We start from the raw sequence: 26,841 nt of genomic DNA, 5'->3' as shown, positions 1-26,841 counted from the left end.
TTGTAAATGAACGAAAAAATGAGGTAACACTGCATGTGGCACGCTCTGCCACTTTTGAATTCATGGATGAACACTGTTATGAGATGGTGCAAACTTAACCAATCAAACACTACGTTAGTATGAGGTCAATGTTTTGAACCAATAACGTATTCGGGCGCCATTTTCGGTCTTGTCTGAATGAAACCAACTTTTGAGCTCATAGGATTTTACCGCGTTTATAGGTAAGATAGTTACTTATTCCCTATTTTTAATTGCCCCTGTTACAGTAAACAATTAACAAGTTCTATGGCTTCCCAAATCACAAGGTCCGAGTTAATCCCTGGTAACGAATTGATAAGAGAAGGCTTGGAAATGAAAGAATAACAATCGAGCATCTCTCACACGGGCATGATAATAGTGCAGTCTTGCACTACACCGCTAGTCCCGCACACACCACGGTGTTAGGAGGAAAGCAAGTCGCCCAAAATCCTTTTTATTTTCGAAATTATTAAATTCGACTGCTTAAATCGATTCCACAGGTTGTAACTACCTCACGATCTTGTCTGAATGACATACTTTGCTTCCTTGCTTGTTGCGTGTACAGGTGAAGACGAGAAGTACAATGGATGATTCAGAAACATGTGTCATGACAACTGGGGAGAGCAGTGCAAGTGAAAAAGGTGAGGCGGAAAATGCTATTTTCTCTTTAAATTATTTGCACCTATTACAGTATTTTTACTTGGGACAAGCGAAACAAACGTATTAACAACTTTAATTTCAACCACAGTCCCATGGATAGAGGGACTGTTTCAACCTAAGTAAATGACTTCAAGCTGATGCACTATTTTCTGCCAGAATTGTATGTACTACGTAATACCTTGATAAAGTACAAGTAGTAAAAAAGTCCCTTTCCTCCAGTGTATCCGAAAAAATTCTGTGTAATTATCGTTTAAAAAATCAAAATTAATTATGTAAACTGTCATAACTTAATCATCCCTGTAATATTTATTTCGAGTAAACATCTCATTTCCCAAGGGTAGCTAGGCTGGACCTGTGTCAGTATATTCTACATTCTAGCTAAGGCAATATTGTTACATTCTTTGCAGCCGTGTAATGTATTCCCTTTAAACTTCCTGGAAGGATATTGGACATATATGTAGTATGTACACTATCACAGTCAGTAAAAATGTATGTATGTACTGTCTTAGCATGACAAAACAGTGAAAGTCATATTTATATGTTACAGCACAGGTATTAATCAAATGAACAGGTTTTTTTAAATGCTTTGGGAACCTCTGTAACATTTCTGTTAGGCCAAAAAAAAAAGAAATGTTTCTGGTCAGCGCGCGCATCACTTGAACAACAGCGCGTTGCCCTTTTTTTTCCCTGTTTGTAGCCGGCGGCCGTGGCTGACACCAAACCAAAATGGCTGAAGAGAAAGAGAAAATTCTTTGGGGGGCATGATCAGTGACTGCATGAACAGCATATATGTGACTATATTGATAAAACTATAAAACTGACCCTCCTCCCTCCCTTGAGGGAAAAAAAATGAAAATAAAAAAAACTAAGATGCGCGTGGCTGCACCATTTTTTAAAGAAAGACCTGACCAGAAACTTTTCTTTTTTTTTTTTGCCTTATCCCCTATTATATTATAGCTTTGTCAATACCAGTGAATTTTGTGACGTCATACCCCCTTTGTATCTGATTATCCAGCATTGGAGTCCAAGACGTTTTCTACATCTCCAATTTCACTGGCATCAGACTATAAAATAATGTAAAATATAAAATAATATTAAAAGCAATAATGTACCCCCTCCCGGCCCATAATGGACTCAAGCAAACTTTGCACTCCATAATGTACTCGGCTCTGTCTCGTACATTATATTGTGCAAAGAGGGGGTACATTATTGTTTAAATATTGAGAGGAATTTATAAAAATTGGGGAACCATGGTAAAATTTACAAGTACTGCTCTTTAATATAATTTAACAAAAAATTCATAACATAACATAAACATCTACTATGTCTAGCTGCAAGCTTTTTCAGTGCGATGAAAATACTCAGTCCCTATTTTTTCAGCCTCTGCACTTTTTGCTATGGAAACAAAACCACTTGTCAGTCAGATTAAAATCTAAATTTCAGGCTGCCCTCCCCTAGGTTTTAAAGCCCCAGTAATGCTAACTTTAGATGATAATTTCACCATTTTTATTTTGAATGTGAACCATAATTCATTGTTCTTCTCCCCAAGAATGTTGATATACACAGAGTTCAGCTTGTCAACTCAGCCCCTATGGTTGTAAACTGCATTGTTATTGTTGAAAATTGACTTCATGATCTTGACTAGAATTCAAATGTAAACAATAAAAATGCATTTTACACATTTGAATGATAAGTTGACAAGCTAAATAGTTGGTGTCTTTGGGGAGTACCAGTTGAATAAGAAGGTGCAATTGAATTATAAAAAGATAATGAAAAAAATCATTGAATGTTACATTACTGTGTCTTTAAGTTTTCTGAACTGCTTGAGTCAGTTTAAGAATATCATAAAATTTCCTGGAGTTTAGCAAACCTATACTGGTAAATATGTTAGATTTCCTTGAGTCAAAGAGAATTCTCATGAATTGATTCAGTGACATGTCAAATTGGCGGAGAGGGCTCACTGCTTTGACATTCTTCAAGTGACTGTTGACAGCTTGTCAAGCACTGTCTTGTAAACAAGTCAAATTAGCGTGAAAGTTTAAAATTTCATGCTTTATAGAGTTTATGTCTGAGAATGAAAATATTATGATCTCAGGAAGCGACCATAGAGTTTTTGTGATACAATGTATATCTTTTCAATGAGATATATATCTCTTTTATTTTTTAGGAAGTGAAGGACAAAATACAAATGAGAGAGAGATCGCAGGGTCACCTGAAAAGATGATGACTGAACCAGTTGCTTCACCTGATGAGGGCGCCAGACATGGTGAACCTAGGCTGATGATTACACAGATTGTCAATGAAAATTTCAAGTCATATGCTGGGAAAAGAACGCTGGGACCATTTCATAAGGTATGTATATTATGATGGGAAGTATCTGAACAAGGCTAAGTACAAAAGTTCCTCACTGGTTTGAGTACACTTTTGCACCTTTCCTTGCTTAGATTTTGACACATTGTCTTTTGCTTTGTATTGTGGGCTATTTTCTGTATCACCAGATTGGTCACATGTCTGTTTAGTCAATCAACACCACATGTACTGCTATGTATTGTTATTATTGACAAATGAGTGAAAGGGACAGTAGCTGTAACTTTTACTTATTTTCTTTCAACTAGTTTTGTCTCATATGGCAATTGCAAATTCTTGTTCAACTCCCCAAAGATATTGAAACACCAAGTATTCAGCTTGCTAACACAGAACAGTAGAATGCACAGTTATTGTTTAAATTTGAATTCTAGTCCAGACCAGAATTCCTTAACAAGTTGAATACTGTATATCTCAGCATGTTTTGGGGAGTACAACAAGAAAATGTAGTTGACATTAAAAACAAAAACAAAGCTGAGTCAGTCTGAATAAATTATCAAATGTTGCAGCTACTGGCCCTTTACTGCACTCTAAAAATAATGAATTGAATTCTATTTTCCCATTTGTGTGATGACTAATATAAGGCCTGTATACTAGTGAACTTTCCCAATTCTGTATAATTCTTGATTTTAGGTGAACATTGGCTATGCAAATTGTATGATATTTGTCTCTGAGATTGGATGAGCAATTCCAGGGTATGCTGAACACACTATATCTTTCTTTCTTTTCTTTCTGATCTTCTATAGAATTTTTCCTCCATCGTTGGCCCAAATGGAAGCGGAAAGTCAAATGTGATAGATGCTATGCTGTTTGTGTTTGGTTACCGTGCCAACAAGATCCGATCGAAGAAAGTCTCTGTCTTGATACATAACTCTGAGAATCATAAGAATATATCAAGTTGCAGTGTCCATGTTCATTTCCAGAAGATCATTGATCTGGTAAGACAAAAGTTACACACATGCTGTGTTTTTGGAGAGTTTGATAAGATAAGTGTTTTTGGAAACTTTGTACACTTCTGTTGTCCCCAGATAGGATTGCATTGATTTACTGAAGGGATTCCTTTTCAACACTGACAAATGATGGAAGAATTCTTAGAACTCGGCAAAGTTACGGATTATTACACATCAACAATGAAATATAGCGCTTTGTACTGTTAGTTTGCTCAAGAAATCACAACATTTGTATAATTTGCAAGTCAACATTTTCCACTTTGATTTTTCATTTTTCCATGTGTTTTTTCTGCAGTCTAGCTACATGATTGTTACCATATCACAGGAAATTCTGGTATGGGCGATTCCAATAATATGTACTAGCTCACTGCCTTTATTACAAAACACTACACAGAACTCATGTAGACATTCATCGTTGTGGACAAATGTTTGAAGGTCCGAATATAAGTTATTTGTTGCCAACAATGTGCAGCAAATAATGGCGTGCTAACATTTTCTAGCTTATATTCAGGATTTTAACTTTATTCATTGGTTTCAGCCTTGCTAATGGAAATTAGATGCAATTTTGCAACAAAAGTTTGCAGATATAACACTGACGGTTAGATATTATCACATGTGGATATTTTACAATAATGTATTGTGAATCCAATACAAGCCATTTGATTTCCATCTAATTCACAGCCTGGTGAAGAATATGAAGTGGTACCAAATTCTCAATTTGTCATTTCCCGTACTGCGTACAAAGACAATTCCTCCAACTACTACATCAATGGACGCAAAGCTCCGTTCAAGGAAGTAGCTGCTTTGCTGAGGTTGGAAGGCATTGACCTTGATCACAATAGGTTTCTGATTTTACAGGTAAGCATTTGACAAACACACCTGTCCATTCTACAGATTTCCCCTTCATCCTTGAATATAGATATCTCAAGGTATGATTTTGTCAGACTGTTTAGCATATTGGTGCAGCAGATGTGCTGACACTTAAGTTTCACATTTGTTTGCAATATTACCACACACCAAGCCTTTTCAGTGGTTTTTAGGAAATCTTCAATCCCTGGTTTTAATACTCTAATTTTTATTGCATCGTTCCTGCATAGTACTACACTTTCTGTTTGTTTATGAACAATACACTTTCTGTTTACACCATGCAAGTCTTTACTATCAGGTTCTTACAAAAATGTTTCCTTGCAATGTAGTTGGACCCAAAAGTTGTTCATTATTAGCGAGAAATAATCAATTTTTTTCACAGAAGTTACAATGTTTGACAAAGTACCATCCCCTCCCAAAATCATTTCACCACAGTTCCAAAAACAGTTGTTTGTGCGTTACTTTGTATTAGTGTCATTGCTTGCGAAGTTAACTTTTCTATTCAACTAGCTATAAAGTCAGTGACATCACTTGACCTGTCACTGAAATGTTTATTTTACCACAGGGAGAAGTTGAACAAATTGCCATGATGAAACCGAAAGCACCCAATGAACATGAAGAAGGCATGCTTGAATACCTGGAAGACATCATTGGAAGCAGCAAATACAAAGAACCAATCGAAGAGCTCAGCAAACAAGTAGAGGAATTAAATGAACATAGGGGTGAAAAGGTAAACTTTTAAAGATTTGCCTCCTTTCACCATAACAATTCTTTTTATCGTTGAATTACAAGCTTCACTCTTTAGAAGTGTGTGGAATTCATGCATCGTCACTTTGATTACACTCCCATTATTTGCTGAACATTGTTTTGTTTGACTCGTACAGAAAAAGTGAGATGTAAAGGTGTTTGAGAGACTTGTTTCAATATATATGCTTTTCTCGGTTTCATCTCTTTATGTCTATGAAATATGTGTTTCTTAATTTGGAAATCAAACTGTTCATTCACTTCTCTCTCACGAATGAGGGGATTTTTCCATGAAAGTTGATAGAATTTTTGTCTTCTGGGAAGTTGATAGAATTTTGACTTAGATGTTCTATTGAGAGATCAAGTGGTTTGCAACTGGTTTTCAAAATGTTAGCTCCATCATTTTAAAAAATTGATGCTATTTTGAATTGCTTGAGTGTCTCTCTCAATGGTGATCAATGCACTACTTTCCTGGCCTCCAGAAGTGTCATGGAACACTTTGATAAATAACATTTAGTAGCAAAATTACCCTGGATTTACATGCTCCGGTTAAGTCCTGGAATTTCATGTCTTTCCTTGTCCAGGAAAATTGAATGATAATCCCAAAAGGTCCTGGAAAATGATCTTGTGTCACAACTCCCAAATTCAGTGTACATGCTATCGATTTTGCTCTCATTTGTCACACAAACACTCCATGCATGGAAAACCTGCATTAATTTTATAGTGGCTTTCGTAACAACTCTGTGATGTGCGTTTGTATGTCATGTGTACTTTATTACAGGCTGAGGGCCTCAATGTTATACCCATTGATACAATTTCATTGAATGTTTTATAATGGAGCCGTGGTCTCCTTACTGTGTCCTTAGCATATGTGTTCAACTCAGGCAAACTCTCATCAGTGACTCTTGTGTCCTTTGAACTTACAGCTTAACAGGGTGAAGGTGGTTGAGAAGGAGAAAGATGAACTTCAAGGAGCCAAGAGTGAAGCGGTTGAGTATCTCACTATGGAAAATAACATCTTCAAGAAGAAAAACACCCTCTATCAAAAGCATTTGTAAGTATCATCTTTGCTAGTACTTTGACTAAAATGAATTGTCCTTGTTCGGCAACACCTTCTAAGATATCCTATGCAATGAAAGTCTGTAAAGGAGAAATTTTATAGTAATGGTATTGCTTAAATAGCGCCCCCTACGATCAGATTTGGTAGAGTTATATCAACCACTGCAAGTTCCTTGTCTTGCTGCCTGTTTGTGTTACATTTTCTTGATGTAGGTACCTTGACATGTAGTTTTAGCTTGAAATCATAGTCAAATATTGACATTATTTTTTGTACTTTACCATGGAAACGTCACCCCTGACCAGTAGCAAATGTTATATTTTTCATCAATAATTCAAATATTCAGGTACAAGCGTGTACATGTCACTGTCTTTTGGTGATGGAAGAGGATGAAATAGTTAATATGAGACATGCATACAAATATGGAAGTGATACACATCAGAACTACTCTTGTTTTCTTTGCAGACATAAATTTAACAGGAATATTGAAAAAGTGAAAGAAGAGAAGAAGGAAGCAGAAACAGCAATTGGGGATGTGAAAAAACAGATGGATGACGTCACAGAGGCAATCAAAACAAAATCAAAGGAACAAAAGAAGATCATCAGGTAATGATTATTGAAAAATTCTGTCTCTTTTTGACAAGTTCCAGTGAGGATGTTGACAGATGAATGATTGTGACGTGGAATGGAGTTATTCCTGCATACTCAGTACCACTGAAACCAATATCTGCCTCTGGGTTTGATAATGAGCTGTACATACGTGCATCAACTTCTTTATCATAGAGAAAGTTAATAGGCCAAACCCGGAATTCGAATCGACCACGGTACAAACAAAGCCGTGTGCGCAAACGCGCACAGACGTACGTGTATTTCCATACGCGTTCAGTACACATGTGGGTTTGTTTGTACCAGCATCACGTGATTATTTGGGCGTACTGAGTATGTAGAACGGCGTACGCATCGCGTCCTTTTTATTCCGGAGTAGAACCATTAAACAGACATAGTTTTGTCCATGCTAGTCATATCCCAGTTCACCTTATACAGAGTTTGCCATGTCTTCAGATTGTCACGACCACTGGCAACATTACAATATAGAATGTGTATTGTGATCTTTTATAAGTTTGCTCTCTTGTTCACTATTGTGTGTGTACATTAGCTTGGCAACATCTCAAAGAAATGGCCTGCTTGGCCACGTAGAATATCCTTTCTTTTCAGAACATTGCAAATTTTTATTTGTTTTACACAAAAGTAAATTTAGGATTCCAAGTGGTTCATTTTAGACATCACAGTGATTTGTTAGATGGACAATCACTGAGATATTGATATCAGTTAAATATCTCATTCATGAATTGTTCTCAACGGGGGAAATGAAAAATCTTTGGACTCGTATATTTGATAAGTATTGTACCGGCATCTCTCAATTCAGTAACTGAGATATTGATCAGTGAGATATCTGATTCTGTACATTATTTTCACCAGGGCAAATGAAAAGCTTCAGACTGAAGTGGAAGAAAGAAAGAACGATTTCACAGAATTTGAAAAAGAAGATATCAAGACCAGAGAAAATTTGAAACATGCCAAGTCCAAGGAAAAGAAGCTACAGAAAGCTTTGCAAAAAGAAAAAGAAAAGGTACGAGTGTTAATCTGCCAGTCAGTTGGCTGTGCAACTTATAAAGTAATAATGGTTTCTTTGGATTTTTAGTGTAACCCTGATGAATAGGCCAAACCCGGAATTCGAATCGACCACGGTACAAACAAAGCCATGTGCGCAAACGCGCATATACGTTCGTGTATTTCCATGCGCGTTAGTACACATGTGGGCTTGTTTGTACCGGCATCACGTGATTATTTGAGCGTACTGAGTCTGTAGAATACATCGCGTCCTTTTTATTCCGGAGTAGAACCATTAGAAGGTGCCTCAGGGAGAGGTATTGGGACTCAACACTACAATGTTACTATTTGGAACAGAAAGTTTTGCATGCAGTGACTTCTTGGCACAGAATACTAAAACAATGACCAAAATGATCCCTGCTGATAAAATTGTGTTACCAGGTTGATCTTATTTGTTTTGTACAGAGTATATCCAGAAATGGTGGTGATTTTTTTCTTCAGCAATTTTTAGTATGCAGCCACTCTTGACTGTGATCAGTGACTGATAACTGTAATATATTCATGTATGTCAACTTTTTACTTCACTCTTACACCTTGGTAATTTGTCAGCAGAACTTGCATTCTGCAGTTGTGTGCTGAGGTTGAATAAGAGCAGGATCTGAAAGTAGTTGAGTTAATATGATAGTGAATGCCTGGCCAAACAAAAAAATAAAAACAAAAGAAATTGTAATAGGAGTAATTGATGGCAGTATAGCAAGAAACCTGTTGCTCTCTTCTTTTGGCTTCATGCCCTGCAAAAGAGGTCAACACAAACCCCTGTCATGTTTGTCCATCAAAGTCAACTGAAATCACCTCGTGATTTTTTCATTCATGAACAAATAATCATGACATCTAACTTTTCTTTATCTCAAATATGTGTGATTGATCACTTATCTGTAGTTTTATTTCATCAATAATCATTGTTGGAAAATTTCTGTCCACAGTTGGAGGAACTGAAGAATGTGCCAGGTGACAGTCAGAAACAGATTGAGAAAGCAACAAAGAAGAAAGAAGAATTAGAATCACAGTTGAAGATTGAGGAAGAGAAGCTGAGTAAAATTATGGAAGGTTTGAAGACAGAAACTCAGGGATTGCAAACAGAAAAAGATGTAAGAATTTGATTGGTTACTTTTCAAATTTAAGGTTGCAGGATAAGTATTAGACCCTTCCAAACAATGATTTCTCTACAAAAAACTTAGCTTGTAACCCTATTAAAGTATATATTTTCTGACAGCCTAGATATTGGTTAATGCTATGATTTGTAAATTTTGTAATCATTATTTACATTTATAAGGATCACAAAACAGCAAATTTAAATAACCTTTCAAAACTCTTTTTTTCCCTTCTCTTGTATAAAATTCAAATGAGTAGTTTTTATTGTATTTTATTTTATTTGCTCATCAACAGCGCCATCAGGCAGCCACTTACAGACAAGAAAATAAAAAAAAAAAGGATAAAATACACTAAAATTTAAACAAACAAAAAAGCACTCTAAAAATCAAACAATTACAAAAACAAGTTAACATGTCTTTTAAAAGTTGAATGAGATTCTTCAAAAACATCGACATCGCAAACCTTATCAATCAGATCATTAAAAATTTGTGACGTACGTCAAATCAGGCCATTTTTTGTAACATCAACTCTACAATAAGGGATGTGTAATAGAGGTCTATGTCTGGCAGAGTATCTAGGTATGCATAGACCATAAAAACCTGTACAATCTGTAGAGTCATAAGAAGATATTACGCACAAATATACAATCAAATAGTTTCCTACGTAAGAACAAAGGTTGAATTTTAAAAAGATTACAGAGCAATTTATAGTCACAATTACACCAAGATGAAGAGTCACTGTGACATCCCTGCTTATGATGTAAATATCTAAGAAAACATTTCTGAATTGACTCAATACGGTTTGCCTGACTGTCAGAAATTGAATTGAAAATAACTATTATATTCTAAAATTGGACGCACCATAGTAATAAACAGGTGTCGAAGGACAGCAACTTGAGTAATCAAATTAAAATTGCGTTTAATGAGACCAATTATGCGATTGGCTTTACCTACAATAGAGTCAATGTGATGAACAAAAGTGAGTTTTGAATCAAAAATGATACCCAAATCCTTAATGTGAGAAACATGATCGAGCAAACAATTATCCACATGGTAATTAAACTTAATAGGTTTCTTTTTTAAGGTGATGGTAAGTACCTTACATTTGCTGGCATTCAAATCTAAGCGCCAAATTTTTGACCACTGAACAAGTTTATCTACAGACTTTAAGTGCTTGCTATCATCAAGAGTTTGTCCTTACGTAAAACTGCAGTGTTCTCCACACCTTGGAAAATCAGAGGAGCCACCACATTACAGTTTACATGATTTGCACATTCTTTTGCTATGAAAATATAGTTGTGTAGATTGCTCAAAAAGACAGAAGGTGCCACCCCCACCCCCAATTCACTTGTGGAGAAACCTGGACAGAATGTATCTACTGTTATAACTATTTATATAATTTCAGATATGTTCCCCATATCACTTTCTTTGTTTTTATTCCTCCTAGGCCAAAGAGAAAGATTTGATGGGAATCCAGAAATCAGTGAATGATGCCAAGTCTAAGATGGATGTATGCAGATCTGAACTTTCCCTCTACAAAGGTCAACAAGACGGGTTACTTTCACAGCTGAGCGCTGCTAAGAAGAATTATGAACATGCAGTGACAACTGTGAAAGACAGACAAATTTTAAGGTAGACAGACGTTTGTTAAATACTTTGAAACTCAAGTGGTATGCATCATAGACTGTTTGCATCAAAACCACCCTCCCCACAATTTACCCATTTCCTTCCAAGTTCATCTGCCACCATCAGGTCAAGTTGGTTAAAGCCAGTATGGCATAACTCATCCCGTGTTTTGCATTTTACATTTGCTAACAAAAACTTGAACATTTGAAGGCACCTGAAAACGGAAATACTTTAAACATAATATTGACCAACCATACCTGCAGTGTTATGACATACAATGCAATTAAGTAGGTGAGAAGTGTATAGGTTTTGGCTCAATACTGCTTTTTACTGACTTGGAAGATTGGGAAGTGATTGGCCTGGCAGGATAAGGGTTTAATATGCCGTACTCATAGTCTGTGAGACTTAGTCATGTAACCTCAGTTTGAGTAACCATAATTGTACCATTCTGTGCATAAGAAAGTAAATGCTAATAGCAGGCAATGCTGCCTTTTGATTATTCTTCGTTTATACACAATCATGTATGGGTACATTGTTTATACACATGTGCAGCGTTTATTCACATGTACATGACTAAGGTTCAAGAAATGCAAGGCTACATGTCACATATGACATACTTTGTTTTCATTTCTCCAAAACACCAATTTTATGTTCCCTTGTTTTTGACTTACATTACAACAATGTGACCAATGCATGAGTTGAGAAACTTTCATGTGAGAAAGTAACTGCTGAGGGAAAGAGCCTTACGTCAAATTCTACCAGGCATTGACTTTACTATCAACAGATAATCAGTTTACCAGGTATGTGGTAGCTGAATGGATTAGTCAAATTTTGATGATGGTCTTTTTCTTTTTCTCCTTTCTATGATAAAAGTGCTGTGAAATCGATGGAAAAGAAAATTCCAGAATTGGAGAAAGAGCTTGAGAAAGGCAAGAAGGATCTTGAGGTGGCAGTAGAGGCAGAGAAAGCTGCCACAGAAGAGGTAAGCAGTGTGCGGAAATAACTGATATAAATATTTGTTGCCAGGGTATGCAAGCACACGGCTCCCTAAATTGCTGGTTAAAATGTGTATACAATTTGAATTTTTGCTCCTCAGTATTGTCATAAAAACTAAGGACCCAGAAACAACCCTTTCGTTCACTGATGACTTGTCATTGTGTCAGAAAAAAAAGACTAACTGATATACTAATTTTTTGCTTTTGTTTGTAAGCATATTTGCACTCTGGATTGCTAGTTAAAATCATTTATACAAATTTGAATTTTTGCTCCCTAGTATTGTCATAAAAAACTCAGGACCAAAAAATTCATCCCATTGTTCACGGACGAATAGTCATTACATCCGAGACATGAATTTCCTTATTTAGAAGTACAATATTTTGAAAGTGTTTTTGCCAAGGATGGTTTTTATTTTTATTTGGTGAATTCTAATGACAGTCATGCCTAGAGTTGTCTGTGAATTTTTGCTTATCCTGTTACTGTCTGTACCTGTAGGTCAGGAAGAACCGAGTCAAAGTTGAGGAAGCACGTAGCTCCATGCAGGCAGCAAGCAGTCGTGGTGCTGTCCTGGAAGCTATCATGGGATGGAAAAGGTCCGGCAAAATTCCTGGAATCTTTGGAAGAATGGTGAGTAGTGTCAGAAGTTTAGGATTGCTTTGAAACATGTGAAAGCCAATACATGAAACTTTCATGTTAGATCGAGATTTGCTTACCACAACTACGGTAATGTTAGAGATGCTGTCAAACTTTTAGTCACATGATTTCTACTTGATTGTATCACATTATATAAGCCTCTGAGTCGTCTTTGAAGTATAACAATATCACAGTCTACCAAATTGGAAAACAATATAACATAGCATCACAGAGAAAACTTTCATACTGGTTTTTTTAACAATGTCTCTGAACTTTTATGTTTGCGGTATTAGTAATTCTAATCCCTGCTTTCAGTTGTGCATGTAAGACAAATTATTGTACCTTATGCCTGGTCATTACAGCAATTTGGTGGGGCCCATCATTTTAAATAGCATGGTTGGAACCATTTACATCGACAGAGGGATGACAGGGTTACATTTGATGAAAATTTACATGTTGTGTTTCCTTTCATCAATTTCCAGGGTGATTTGGGAGCCATAGATGAAAAGTACGATGTTGCCATATCAACAGCGTGTGGTGCACTGGACCACATCGTAGTTGACACAATGGACACCGCCACCACATGCGTGGAATACTTGAAGAAACATAATGTGGGCAAAGCTACTTTCATTGGCCTTGATAAGGTATGTACTGTTTACTATTTCTCACTTCAACCAGGACAGGGGCTTGCAAAAGATGAGTTATGATTGCCAAAGACTTGAAGATCTGCCTCTTGAGGGCGCTTCTTGCTCTGACCACATGGTGTGCCCTGCAGCAAAATACCTTCCACCCTGTTATTGCCCTGAGGCTAAGAAAATAAAATCATTTTTTCCAGTCCTTGACATTAAGCAATAGTGATTTGGTAATGTGATGTACTTCTTTCCATTCTGTTTCTCCTCAACCATAAATTTGTCAGTCATTTATACAGAATGCAAAGTACTTTCTCTTCCTGTTTAACATTTCATGGTTATGAATAGAAAGCATTTCATCCATAGATTTTAAATTAATCTGTTGTGATTTGTATTGTTTGTTTGTGAGTTGTTTGTTTGGAAAACTATTATTTGTTAGGATTTTTTGAACTCACTCAAAAAAGTAAGAAGTCCTGATGTGCATATTTCAATATGATACGCATGTAATTTGTTTTTTGCCTGACTCTCACTCAGACACAACAGATACCATAATTATATGCACTGTATAAAAGGAGTAATAGCCCAGCTCCATCCAAGAGAGTAAACATTTTGAGTTCGTTAATCATCAATCTCCTCAGAGCAAGTTTTGTAAATTTTTCAGATTTGTTTTCAGGGTGACTGCTTCTTCCATTTGTAGCAATTTTCAAATATAGGTTTGCTCAGTAAAATGTCTCCACCTTATGATATACATGCAAATTTTCTAAATCGATATATCAAGCAGATTTGGGGTTTTTTGTAGATTTTTCCGTCATGGCTGATGGGTACAAGTTCATTTTTGCAGATATTGATCTCAGCTTAACATAACAGGATATTTCATTGTTGTATAATGTCAATGTGTTCATGGGAGAACATGTACTTTGTAAAGATGTCTGACTTTTAAGCAATTATAACTGCGTTTTACAAGTCAATGCTACAGAATGTTTTAATAGAATGATTTAAAGAAATTATTGTTATTGACTTTTTTAAAATATAAATCTTGGATGTTTTCTTTTCCTCCCCAGATGAAGACATTTGAAAAGCATGCTACAACCAAGATTGATACGTAAGTGACACTCATCTCTTGTCGTGTGCTGAGAAGCTGCTGTAATCTAACTTATTTGCTTCTCAGTTTCCAATTTTGGCAAATTATCTCTCGTTGTCTTTAAGGTGTATCCTAGATCATTTTCTGGTCATCAATCCATTCAACTGAATCTTGATGTGGTTCCAATCATTTTCCAAGTCCCTCAAATCACTAATGGAGAAAGCAACTTGTATGGCCTTCATCAATGGAGTGATTTGCTCTAATGAAAGCAATATCTTTAAGTGAATTTGTTACAGTTATGTTATTTGTTGTTTATTTTTTGAAATGCTTGTTGGTGAAACAATGGAAGCTAGCTAGTACAATGCGATGCTGCACCAGTGTTTTTGTCAAAGGCAGTACCCTACTAAAGTTCCCATATGTGCCCAGAATTCCCCATGCTATATCAGTACAGTCGCAGTCCTATCAGACTAATCAGAGGACAACAGAAAGAGTACAGAGGTTGCTAAACCAAGTACCTATGTCGCAACCTTTGCAAAAACAATGATCAGGCTCACTGGACTTTTGTACTGCAGTAAATTTCACCAACAGATCCAGCTGCAATATAATAATTACCAAGGTGTCACCCAGGCATTTTATGACATACACACTGTATTATACTTATGATGGTTGTCATTTCTAACTTTGTCCTCAGGCCAGAGAATGCACCCCGGCTCTTTGACCTGGTCAAAGTTCAAGATGAGAAGCTGTTGACTGCATTCTACTATGCTTTACGGAACACACTGGTGGCCAATGACTTGGATCAGGCTACAAGGATAGCTTTCCAAGGATCCAAACGATGGAGAGTTGTCACACTGTCTGGCCAACTCATTGATCAGTCAGGTCTGTCTGCACATATCCACAATCCTTGGAATTATACTGTCAGCTTTATTTGACGTCACTAGGCCCTACCATCCCTTTTCCCTAGAGAGTAAAAGTCCATCTACCAAATGAGATTTTGCTGAGTAATCCAGCCTTTCCTTCATCACAATTTGGTTCAGTCTAAATGTTTTGAAAAGATTTACTGGTCCACTTTCAAGGGATTTAGGGATGAAGAGGTCAAATTTAAGTTTCAGTCCAAGTCTTTTAGAATATGATACCTTTTGAATTCTTAAGTTCTTCAATATTTTCCACCTGTTTATAGGACTAAATGATAGCAAAAGTGCAGCATAGAGGATGAGAAGGTGTTTGAGCGTTGTCTTTTCCTAAAAAAGAAATATTTGACACATTTGAAATCGCCCTGAATATCATCAAGTACATGTTAATTGCATGTCTGTCTGTCTTTATGCATCAACATCACAGGTACAATGAGTGGTGGTGGAAATAAAGTAGCCAAGGGGAGAATGGGATCTGCCGTCATCAGTGATGTCAGGAAGGAAGATGTGGAAAAGATGGAGAAGAAACTAAATGCCGACATGAAACAGGCTGAGCAATGCCATGACAACAAGATCCAGCTAGAAGAGAAAGTTGAACGTTTAGAAAAGAACTTGAAAGAGATGAAACATAGCTTTGATAAATATCACATGGATATTAAGGTTGGTCAGAAATTCCAATTTCATAGACTTGCATAATTGTCTTCTTTTAAAATTTTCCATTTTTCAGTCTATGATCGTTAAATTTTCTATCATTTCTACATTATTCTGGTTTATGCTTCGATGTCCCTTTTATCAAACTCTTGTTGCATTCTCTCTTCTCTCCCCTGTCCTTCTCTCTCTCTTTCTCCCTGACTCACTGCAAATTTCACACACTTTCTTCACACACTGTTCTCAATATCTCCATCTTACCGAAAATTTGTCTTTCACTCTGTACCATAAAAAAATTTGAATTCACTTTCTTAATTGTTTTTTCATTATTTTTCTCTCAACATGTTTATATCTCTGCATCATCTCTGTATCCTCGGTTACTAGGCGCTGACAGAACAAGAATCAACCTCCAAGACACAGGTGAAGGAACTTGAGGAGCAAGTTGCTGCTAGTGCACCTGACAAGAAGAAACTAGCTGAGATGGAGAAATCACTGGAACTGAAGAAAAAAGGTAATGTTACAAGTGTCAGAGCTGACATAGATACAGGTTTAGCTAGCCTTACAGCCCAATCATTTACTTTAAAGCTTCCTCGAAAGTTTTGGTAAATTCCTTGAAAATGGAATTGAGTCCCGGAAAGTCCTGGAAAATTGATAATCCGCCCACAGTTTTCAAAAATGACAAGATGATCAGTTGTAATATAAAAAAAAATGATATATAAAATGATACATTGTAATAATGATGCATTGAATGGTTCTTGGGACCTCAGAAATTACCGGTACTTGAAAATTGCTGAAAACGTCTTTCAATGTCCTGGACTTTGTATGTATTAGACCCTATGATATGCTCCAGTTCATATTGCACATGACTTTCCCATTTTCAAAGGATACGAATAAAATTCTTTACTTTTGCATGTTATAATATGTTTATGTGTGAATGGAGGAATGTTGCAATTGAAATCATGTGGAGTTATTCATGTCCATACGTATTGCTGTCATACAAAAATGCACTGTGTATGTAGAATGTTTCAATTTATCTGTAAACAGAATTTCCTCACATCAAAGAAAACTTTTAATTTTGATTTTTAATGATTTATTCTTCACAGATTACGACAAAGTGGCTCAGGCTGCTGCCAAGATAGAGGCTGAAGTACAAAAGTTACACAAACAGATCATGGACATTGGAGGGTCAAAGTTGAACTCTCAGCAAGCCAAGGTGGATGGTGTCACCACTGAAATCGATAAATGCACAGGTGCCATTACAAAGGCAAATGTGGCAATCAAAAGTGCTGACAGGTTAGTTGGAGAAAAAGTCATTTAAAATAAGACCTAGATCTTACCCTTGACTTTTGCAATCATGATAAAAAGTCTTTGAATTGTCTTCATCTTCATTGCCATCATAAGGTAAGGTAGTTTGCGCCCAAGAATGAAAGACTTAAACTTTTGCTCATGCAAATTTTAATACAAGAGAAACAAATTACCCAATATTTATTGATATTTGAAATTCAAAATGGCAGCCATCCCTGTGTTATTGGAGGGGGGATGGGAATTCCCGATTTTCACAAAACTAAGCTTGTGAAAGTTATATTTACCTCACAAGTGGTAGGTCAAAAGAATATTGTAAAAGTTTGAGAGTCCAAATGTTTGTCACCAAGGCGCATTCTACCTAAAGTTGGTCTTCCTGTTTTCTTGTTGCAATGTTCAAGCCTGCAATAGTTTACTATGGAAGACCGGTCACGATATGCGAGTTTTTAAAACTGCGGTTAGGGTTAGGGTAGGGGTTAGGGTTAGGGTCAGGGGTTAGGTTTTCTCTCGTAAAAAGCCTTACTTCGCTTTCAACCCTGGAGGTTAGGCCAAGGGAGGGAAAAATTGTAACGGCATAACTTAGGGTTAGTTAGCGTTAGGGGTTAGGGTTAGGTCGCAGATCACAGTTTAAAGACGCAGGTCGTATGTCGCAGGTCGTGACCGGTCTTCCACGGCCGCTATTTCTCCCACGGTGTATTCATTGTAGAAGTATGCAGAAATACGCTCGTCTCTACCTCTGTAATCCATCGTTAGGAGGAGAACGAAATGACATGTATGCAAACGCCATATTAGTTTTGCAACTCGCATGTCGCAGTTTAAGAACTCCCAGGTCGCAGTTTAAGAACTCCCAGTGCAGTTAAAAAAAACTCGCGTGTCGCATGTCGTGGACCGGTCTTCCATAGTTTACCAATGAGGTTATACTAAATTATCGGGAGAAAATGGTTTTAATAAAAGTTCACTGGTGATTTTGTACCAGGAACATCAAGAAGGCTGCAGATAAAGTTGAATCCACTGAGAATGAAATTGAAGAAAATGTAGAAAATATGAAGCAACTTGAAGAACGGTTCAAGACACTGGAAGAGGAGGCAACCAAAGTGCTACAATCATACACTGAAGCCCAAGAAAAACTGAAAGAAGCCAGTGCTGTCTTGGAAGAATCCAAAGGTATGGCGCCCTCTCTAGTCTAGTCTCTGTTTTTGTTTTCAAAGATGTTCAAAAGTCCTTGACCTACTGTAGATTTGGACTTGTCTCAAATATCTGGTCAGTTCAACAACAGGCGATGACCTAGATGGTTGATCTTGGCCTGCTTACTGGAAACTTGATGTGAATAGGATAAACAAGAAACAAGTTTCTACTACCAGATAACAGATAAAAAGACTTTTTGTCATCTATGACCAAATTATATCATACCTGTAGAGTTTATATCTAAGCTTATCTGTATCTACTCAGGGCAATAAGATAGGATATTCTACAAAGTAACATTACAAGAGTTGAAAATTAAATAACCATTTGCCATCATAAATACCTATGTGCTTGTTGAGTAAGTTGCTCAATCGTATTTCTGAAATTACCATGTTAGACATATTCAATGTACCATACATAAAGATATATTTCCACCCATTGCATGAACAATAAACCGTCAAACTTTAATTTTCTATGACAGAGGAGGTAACACAGTTGCAGGCTAAGCAGAATGACCTGAAGAAACAATACTTGGAAGTTTCCCATGGTGTGGAGAAATGGGATAATTTGTTGAAGGAAAATCAACAGAAAATCAAACATTATAAAAAAGAGGTGAGTTGACGTTCATCTATTCCATTGTGTAATGTCTTGAAAGGGCCAGTGGATGTAACTTCTGATGATTTTTTTTTTCACAATTTTGGTTTTTAATGTCAACTTCAGTGTCATGTTCTACTCCGCAAAGCATATTGAGATACACAGTATTTAGTTTGTTAAGGATGATAAATACCAAATCGTTCATTTTTCTGTCAAATTTTCAAAATTCTCTGAGAATACGCCTTGAAGTAAGACCCAGACTTGAGATGTGTCACCAGTTCAAGATAAGGAATGGTTTCCGTGTAATTCACGATTTTAAAAATCAAAACAAATGCATGTGGCTATCCCGGTTAAATCGGGGAGCTTTTGTAAACATTGTGGACACATTTGCATTGCTATTTCCATAATCCATCTTGAGTGACACAACGTTGCGTTGCATTAGCTAATTTACATAATGACGTGCTGTGACTTCTCCAAACACCAGGATTACTTCCGTCTGTAAACAATAAACCGTAATTAAATGTTTGTCGAAGCCTAGTCAAATAAACAAGTATTCGTACAGTTCCAGACATAGACCTACACGTACGCAACAGGCCCAATAATGGCAACAGCAAACCGTTTGGTTTGATTAAATTGTTTACGTAACTTATGTGATGAATTATTGATATGTCGGACTTGAACAACTGTACAAATTGCTAAGGACTGTGATTTTGACTGTGATCAAAGCTTAGCGCACCGGTAGGATTTCTCCGAGAGTGGCCCTCGGTTTGCTCGCATCGACAATTAGGCTACTCATACACTGATATAGCATGAGATTGTAACCCGTACGACCTCAATAAAGTGATCGAAACATCAACTTTTAAACATAACTCGTATGTATTAGCAAATTTACGATCATTGGTTCTGGCCAAAGGGTTTTACACAGCGGTGTTGTTCTATGCAAAGACCTGGCTACTCTGGAAAACGAGATGTGTCCGACCTAAATGTGTTGCTCTTCAAACGATCATGGATGTTTTCCTTGCAGTGTTCAACGTTTCGTTTGTATGGACGGTAGACGTTGCAAACGCTTCAATTTAAGGGACTGCTCGATCATCCTGGGTTCATCAACTATACCGGCGTTAAAAATCCGAGTGTCGACTAGCTTTCCAACTTTACGCAGCGGCCAGTGCCGTTGTTTTATATTCATCGGCCATGCCACATGCGAACGGCTCCAAAACACCGTTGCCCCTACATCAGTCCTTTCTACCCAGCTTCCTATGTACCACCATATTGGGTATTTAATTGCAAAGGTTAAAGGTTGATAGGTAACTGAATCGTTTTACATGTCACACTATGACTGAGGTATTACCTTCGGCGAGCTACGCGACTGTATGAACTACGCACAGGCGCTCCTTAGTTGGGTAGTCTGCTAAGTAGATCGATTTTCGGATCGATCTATTGATCCGGTAGTCGATATGCCCGCCACTGCAACCTAAATGAGTATTTAGGTTGCAGTGGCGGGTATATCGACTACGGGATCAATAGATCGATCCGAAAATCGATCTACTTAGCAGACTACCCAACTAAGGAGCGCCTGTGGAACTACGTGAACTGTGCGTGATCGACCCATTCATATAATGTTGCGCCCTTAGTGGCGCGTCAAACGTAGAAATGAGGGCCATTCGAGATTTTATTGCGCAATGGCGCGTCCTAGAATTAACTTTGCAATTAGTGCGATAGTACTATATCAAGTCTACGGTTCTGCAATGTCTATATAGCGTGTGAGGGGAGTGTGATCTGGGGAATGCAAACAAGCTTATCTGCATATGAATTTAGGACACGCCCGCTATCAGTAATGACTGCTGACGTCATTGTTTTTCCCACTGAAGCCATTCGCTGTGGCGATGTGTCGACACGCAAGGCTCCAAAAATTGGTAGTTTTCCGCGATTTATTTTATTTTCCTGGGACTTTTTCTCTGAACAACTGTCATTCCCGGCCGACATCATCACTTAGTAACAAAGTATGCCCGTGTTGAGGCTCGTGCACGTCTAATTATCAAATGCCGTAGCGTAGAAGTATCAAAACATGTTTTTTGCGTTTTTCTCGAATTCAATGTGTGAATGAAGTACCCTTCTTTGGCACCTCGTCAATTCGCGCTCACAAACACTAGCTGCTTGAAATTCACACCGTCCATTGGAAACATAATGAACTCAAAATCCATGTCTGGGATTTCCTTTATATGCCTTTGTTATTTTTTAATGCGCTCTTAAAGGTGTTGGACGAAGGTGCTTTTCAAGGAATTTTAATTATCACGCCATATAATTTGAATGGAGCCTCCGAGAAAAAATCGCAGACACGGTTTTGAAGGATATTGTCAAGGCTTGTCAATGAAGAAATTCCAACCGGAAATCTTGCAGCGTGTTCGCATAAGGCCGGGAAAACCGGTTTTTGGAAGGTTCAGCAAAACGCTTGTCACATGACTCTTATGCAAATAATGACCGTGCATTGTGCTTGGTCGGATAGCTCTATATCAGGGCTTTCAGAAAATGTATACTTTATTTGGGTTTGGGACATGTTCAATTGAGAAAAAAATAAAAATCTGAAAGTGTCTAAAAAGGTATTTATCATCCTTAACTCCACCTGTATATGTGTAGACTGCATTGTTATTGTTGACAAGTGCATTCTGATCTGGACTGGAATTTAAAAGTGCACAGTTGAATAACAGTGCATTCTACACATTGACAAGCTAAATAGTTGGTATTTCAACATGCTTTGGGGAGTAGAACAAGAACTTGCAATGGACATAGGAAACAAAAATCATGAAAAAAATTGTCAAAAGTTACAGTTAAACTGGCCCTTTCAGCACAGGCAAGAATACCCCGAGCAACCATATGCCTAAATGGCCAGTCCTACACAACGAGATAGGAAGTAATTTAGCGGTTCATTTCACTGATAACACAGCTCCATTAAACATCTCCATTGTTTTCAAAAGGGTCAGTTGACCCATATACAGGGATGTAGGAGTGAGAGGTTTGACCTTTCATCACCAAACTTTGGTACATCTCCATTGTTTTCAGTAGGGTTGGTCAACCTATATTATACAAGAATTTAGGGGTGAGAGGCTTAATCAAATACAATTAATACTTCCAAGTATTTGTAATCTCAAAATTTCAATGATTTTTGACATATGACAAAAATACTGAATAAATTCATACATCATAGAGCCCATGCACAACTGTGAAATATCCGATACCAAGTCACTCAAGTCTCATGGTGTCCCTCTCTCCTTGTGTGACATTTTCAGATCAGTAAGCTGGAGCTTCATGAAGTGGAAGGTGAAGAAATGAAAGAGTTGCCCACTCTGTCTGATGATGAACTTGAAGGCGTTGATCCAGAGAAGATAGAGTATGAAATTGCAGTGGTTGAAGAGGACATGCAGAAAATGAAACCAAACATGGCGGCCATTGCTGAATACAAAAAGAAGGTAAAGTCATACAAAAATAGTGAACTTTGAAAAATATGTTCATACGAGCAATAATGGGCCCAATACTCCTTATTTTTCAACTGCTTGTCCTAGGGTGCCCTTTGTAAACAATCAATAGAGACCCCTAAGATAATGTTGAAGTGCTGTAAGGCTTTAAGTCCAGTGTCCTTCAGTTTTGCCATTTCACTAAGTTGCTTCATATCATAGAATATTTGAGAAAAACTTTTCAAAAGTTATGACACAGACAGGCATTGCTGATGCCAAGCCAATTAACTCTTCTATCCTAGTAATAGCAGTATTTTTTGTAGCTTTTAGAATGTGTCTGGGATTTTTGTAGGATGCTCGTGGAATGTGGAGACTATCTCTGTCCACTAGCATTAATATCCACATTATTATTGATTAACAGGAAGAAATGTACTTGGCGCGTGTCGGCGAGCTGGATGAAATCACGGACCGGAGAGACAAGAAACGTCAGGAACATGAAGAGCTGAGGAAGGAACGACTGAACATGTTCATGGCCGGCTTCAGCATCATCACCAACAAACTGAAAGAGATGTATCAGATGATTACCCTGGGTGGTGATGCTGAATTGGAGTTAGTTGACAGCTTGGATCCATTCTCAGAGGGAATTGTCTTCAGGTAAGTTGTCAGGAACAGTCCAGAAAGTTTTTATTTCTAATTCTGCTTCACACATAGGCTTATTGGGTTAAACCGTCCACCATCAAAAGTGGGTGGACCCCACTTTGATATCCATCATGGTATTTGAGTTCAGGACCTACAGTACATGTTGGAAAGTTGTGTTTGAAGAGTTAAATATAGTAACATCTAGATATCTGTGTGAATGCTGTACAGAAAGTTTGGCAATGTCTAAATGAAAATAGAATGTATATGCTTGTTCAAACTTTGCAAGAAAAAAGGATCATTGACCAAGTTTCACAGAACAAATCAAATTCTATTTTATGATAAATCCAAGGAAACAAACAAACAAATGTATTTTATTGTGTATAGCTGACCAAAGTTGTCTATATTAACTGGGCGTCCTGGGACCAGGAAGAGGGGCCAATGGTAGAATAGCAGGACAAATTATGAAAGCTTCTTCTCACGAAGATACATGTATATCAGTTCAACAAACTATCTAGTATCAACACACTTCATGATTCAGTTGTAATGTATTACGTGATAATATCAATTTCAAATTTCTATCACATTGCACTCTATCTATGAAATAAATGTATATGACAAACAACATTGCCTGCATATCTCAGAGGTGATTTTTTTTCATTTCAGTGTACGTCCGCCCAAGAAAAGCTGGAAGAATATCTCCAATCTCTCTGGAGGGGAGAAGACATTAAGCTCACTGGCTTTAGTGTTTGCATTGCATCACTACAAACCCACACCATTGTATGTCATGGATGAAATTGATGCCGCGCTGGATTTCAAAAATGTCTCCATCATCGGAAATTACATCAAGGTTAGAAAATCTTCGAAAATTTTTCTTTTTACAGTTGTTTCACTAGTGTAATATGTTTCAGCAGGAAAGTTAACTTTGTATATCCTCAGACATCTGAAGAAAGTGCCTGTGTTTTTATTGATATACAGACATACATTTTTGACATCTTGTAAAGATTGATAATGAATGTACCAAACATGGTACAATTGCTGCCCCATTGTGTCCTTAGGTATTGGAGGTATGAATTTCTCACAATCACCTTTTGATATAAAGTATGCTAGTGTATGCAAGTAACCAACAACTGAATTGCTAGCAATATAGTTTATCTCAGGGTGATCAAAGACTTACATGTTCTTTCAATCCGTCAAATTTTCAGGAACGGACCAAGAATGCCCAGTTCATCATCATATCCCTGCGTAACAACATGTTTGAGCTTGCAGACCGACTCATTGGTATCTACAAAACAGACAACTGTACCAAGAGTGTGACCATCAACCCAAGAGTCATGGCACAGACTGTCCCCGTACAGGGCTAGTATGCTGTCACCTGTCTATTGTGTATGATAAATACGATAACTTATTCGAACTGACGCCAACCATGTGTGTAACACCACCGGTCATTATCAGCCATGCAATATTTGTTCAAAGACATTTGCACAAATTGCTGCAGTAAAACCTATCCTTGCAGACACTTCCCTATTCTGGATATCTCTCTAATAAGGACATGTTCATGACAAAAATTAAAAAGTTCACTAGAGTGACACCTGTCTACTAAAGACATCTCTCTTTTAATAAAGAAACACTTGGCATCTCCAAGGGTGTCATGAACAGATGGTATTGCTTTCTCCGATGCAAGTTTGCATTATGTTCTGTAACTTCATGCACAAGATTCAGTTCATACATGTTGATAACAAACTGCTTTATTTGTTGAACTCTGCTGTATTTTTTTGAATGTAGTAGGTCCGTTCATCAGGTTTAAAAGGGGATTTATCCTCATTCGCTTATCACATGCTTCTCAACGATCAAGTGCATATGTAGTATCCCAGAATGCATCAGTTCCATGTAGCCAGTGGGCACCATTGTCTTACAGACAACCACACCGTGTACACAGCAATTGAAGTGCCCTTGCTAAACACAACATTGACTCAGTTGAAGTCTTAAAGTCAACAATCCATCCTAGAAATGTAGGACTTCAAACAATCACTTCATGAAGTCCCAGATGAGTTATCTAACAAATTTTTCCTCCAAAGATTGAACAGCTGTCTAGCAGAACGTGAAAAGTGTATTTACTGAAATACCTTTTGTGGATACCACATTGAGCAATAATTCACCCATGTTTTTCTGAGAATTCCAGCAAAAAATGTGAGGTACAAACACAAATGGTACCATTTCTGTGTGAACAGGGTCCATATGCTCCTGGAAAGTTTTAAAGTCATTGAATTTCAAGGCCACCTGCAAAGTCCTGACATAGTCCTTGTAAATGAAAGTAAGTCCTGGAGGGTCCTAGTACATTAATAATCCATTCACAAGTTTCAAATTGACAAAATGATGAGTTGTGGTATCATAAAAATGACATGTAAAATGGTATATAAAAATGATCTATTGTGAAAACAATAACTGGAAAATAGTATTTTTAACCTAAAAGTCATTGAAAATTGTGCATGGTGATTTTTTTACTGCCTGAAAAATTTTCCCACAAATGTAAATTCTTCCAAGCATCCTGCCTCACCGTATTGCTGTTACAGATGACAATGCCAGTTTCCAGTTGTCAATATGTTTCTGCTGTTCAGTGAATTATACTTCAATTAAACTCCAGTTGATCTTTGTCTGCATGGGATAAATATTTGTACATAAACGACAGGGTTTAAGTAGTTTCTGTAGCTTGTTATTGGTGTGTATGGCAAATACCATATCTGTAATGTTATATAACATATTTGGGGGTGAAAAAGAATTTTGCACAACTTATGACACAGGCCTTGCAACGTTGAGTAAGAATTTTTACAATACTGCCATTTCTCTAGTCATGTTACCCAATTTGAATGAAGGATCGGTTCAACCCCATTGTTTTCAATACTGTGGTTGGATTTGTACATAATAAACAAGGGGTGACAGAGGTATCTCTTTTAAGTGAATGTATCTTGATAGAAGCTAATGTTGTTAGAATAATCATGATATTTTGAAATTTTTTTGTATTGCTTTTTCATGTACTGTTGTTGTTGCTGACACCATGATGGGTAAAGTCAGGGTAGACATTATGTGTCACAGGATAAATATCAACTCTTCTTCTGTTTAGGTAGTGTGTGCCTCCGAATTAAAAGACCTAAGTTTTGCTACAGCTTTCTCAAGGAAACGTTAAACCATTCTCTTTCAAAATCAAGAATAAAAACTAGGAGTCACTGTGCAAAATTTGGTACGAGGGAAAAAATTACCTATCACTGTGTTGTTTACTGTATGGAGAAAAATTGAATTTTCAATTTTCTAAAAAATAAGACTGAGAAAAACTTTATATCATCGAATAGCTTCAAAATCAACCCTCACAAACAGTTGACTAAAAAAGTATTGTAAAAACTTTGGAGTCCGAATATCTGTCTCAGAGGCACTTTCTATCGTAATCAATTCTGTCTAGACAACAAAATATGGACAATATTCTCTGGAGTTGGAAACAAACATCTGTAGCATTTATATGATCTACTCTCAGTTGGAAGATTTTCTACACTCTCGATATCTCAATTGGAAAATTTTCTGCATGGAAACTTGTCATATACACATTTGAGCAAAAACATTCTCAGATTTAATTTATTACAGTAAATATTTTCCTTTCTATCTTCTGTTACTTTCCATTTTATTGTGAACATTCTGAATATTAATGTACAGTAGTTTTTGTGTGAAATAGATGATTTATTG

The 26,841-nt window shown here is 37.0% G+C and overlaps 1 protein-coding gene across 1 annotated transcript; it reads left to right on the top strand.

Annotated features, from left to right (window-relative positions):
* The first annotated feature begins 41 nt into the window (after nt 1–41).
* Nucleotides 42–26,841, top strand: LOC139119423 (structural maintenance of chromosomes protein 4-like). Its single transcript, XM_070683232.1, has 25 exons — nt 42–221; nt 584–659; nt 2,846–3,030; nt 3,789–3,980; nt 4,674–4,850; nt 5,425–5,589; nt 6,530–6,657; nt 7,126–7,266; nt 8,140–8,290; nt 9,255–9,419; nt 10,870–11,047; nt 11,921–12,030; nt 12,540–12,671; nt 13,160–13,321; nt 14,368–14,408; nt 15,079–15,266; nt 15,726–15,958; nt 16,331–16,457; nt 17,050–17,239; nt 18,225–18,412; nt 18,912–19,042; nt 22,309–22,488; nt 22,895–23,127; nt 23,776–23,959; nt 24,315–26,841. Exons 2-25 carry the CDS (start codon nt 602–604, stop codon nt 24,471–24,473), a joined length of 3,798 nt encoding a protein of 1,265 aa, XP_070539333.1. The 5' UTR covers nt 42–221; nt 584–601; the 3' UTR covers nt 24,474–26,841.

Source organism: Ptychodera flava, chromosome 19 (assembly GCF_041260155.1).
Source record: "Ptychodera flava strain L36383 chromosome 19, AS_Pfla_20210202, whole genome shotgun sequence".
Taxonomy (NCBI): Eukaryota; Metazoa; Hemichordata; class Enteropneusta; family Ptychoderidae; genus Ptychodera; species Ptychodera flava.
This window is presented reverse-complemented; position numbering and strand designations above follow the sequence as displayed.

What these genes read in the sequence shown, in the direction of transcription:
- LOC139119423 (XM_070683232.1), top strand. Translation starts at nt 602, where the DNA reads ATGGATGATTCAGAAACATGTGTCATGACAACTGGGGAGAGCAGTGCA. An exon ending in TGCAAAAAGAAAAAGAAAAG is followed by an intron (nt 8,291 to 9,254) that starts GTACGAGTGTTA and finishes TTCTGTCCACAG; the next exon opens with TTGGAGGAACTGAAGAATGT. An exon ending in CTGGAATCTTTGGAAGAATG is followed by an intron (nt 12,672 to 13,159) that starts GTGAGTAGTGTC and finishes ATCAATTTCCAG; the next exon opens with GGTGATTTGGGAGCCATAGA.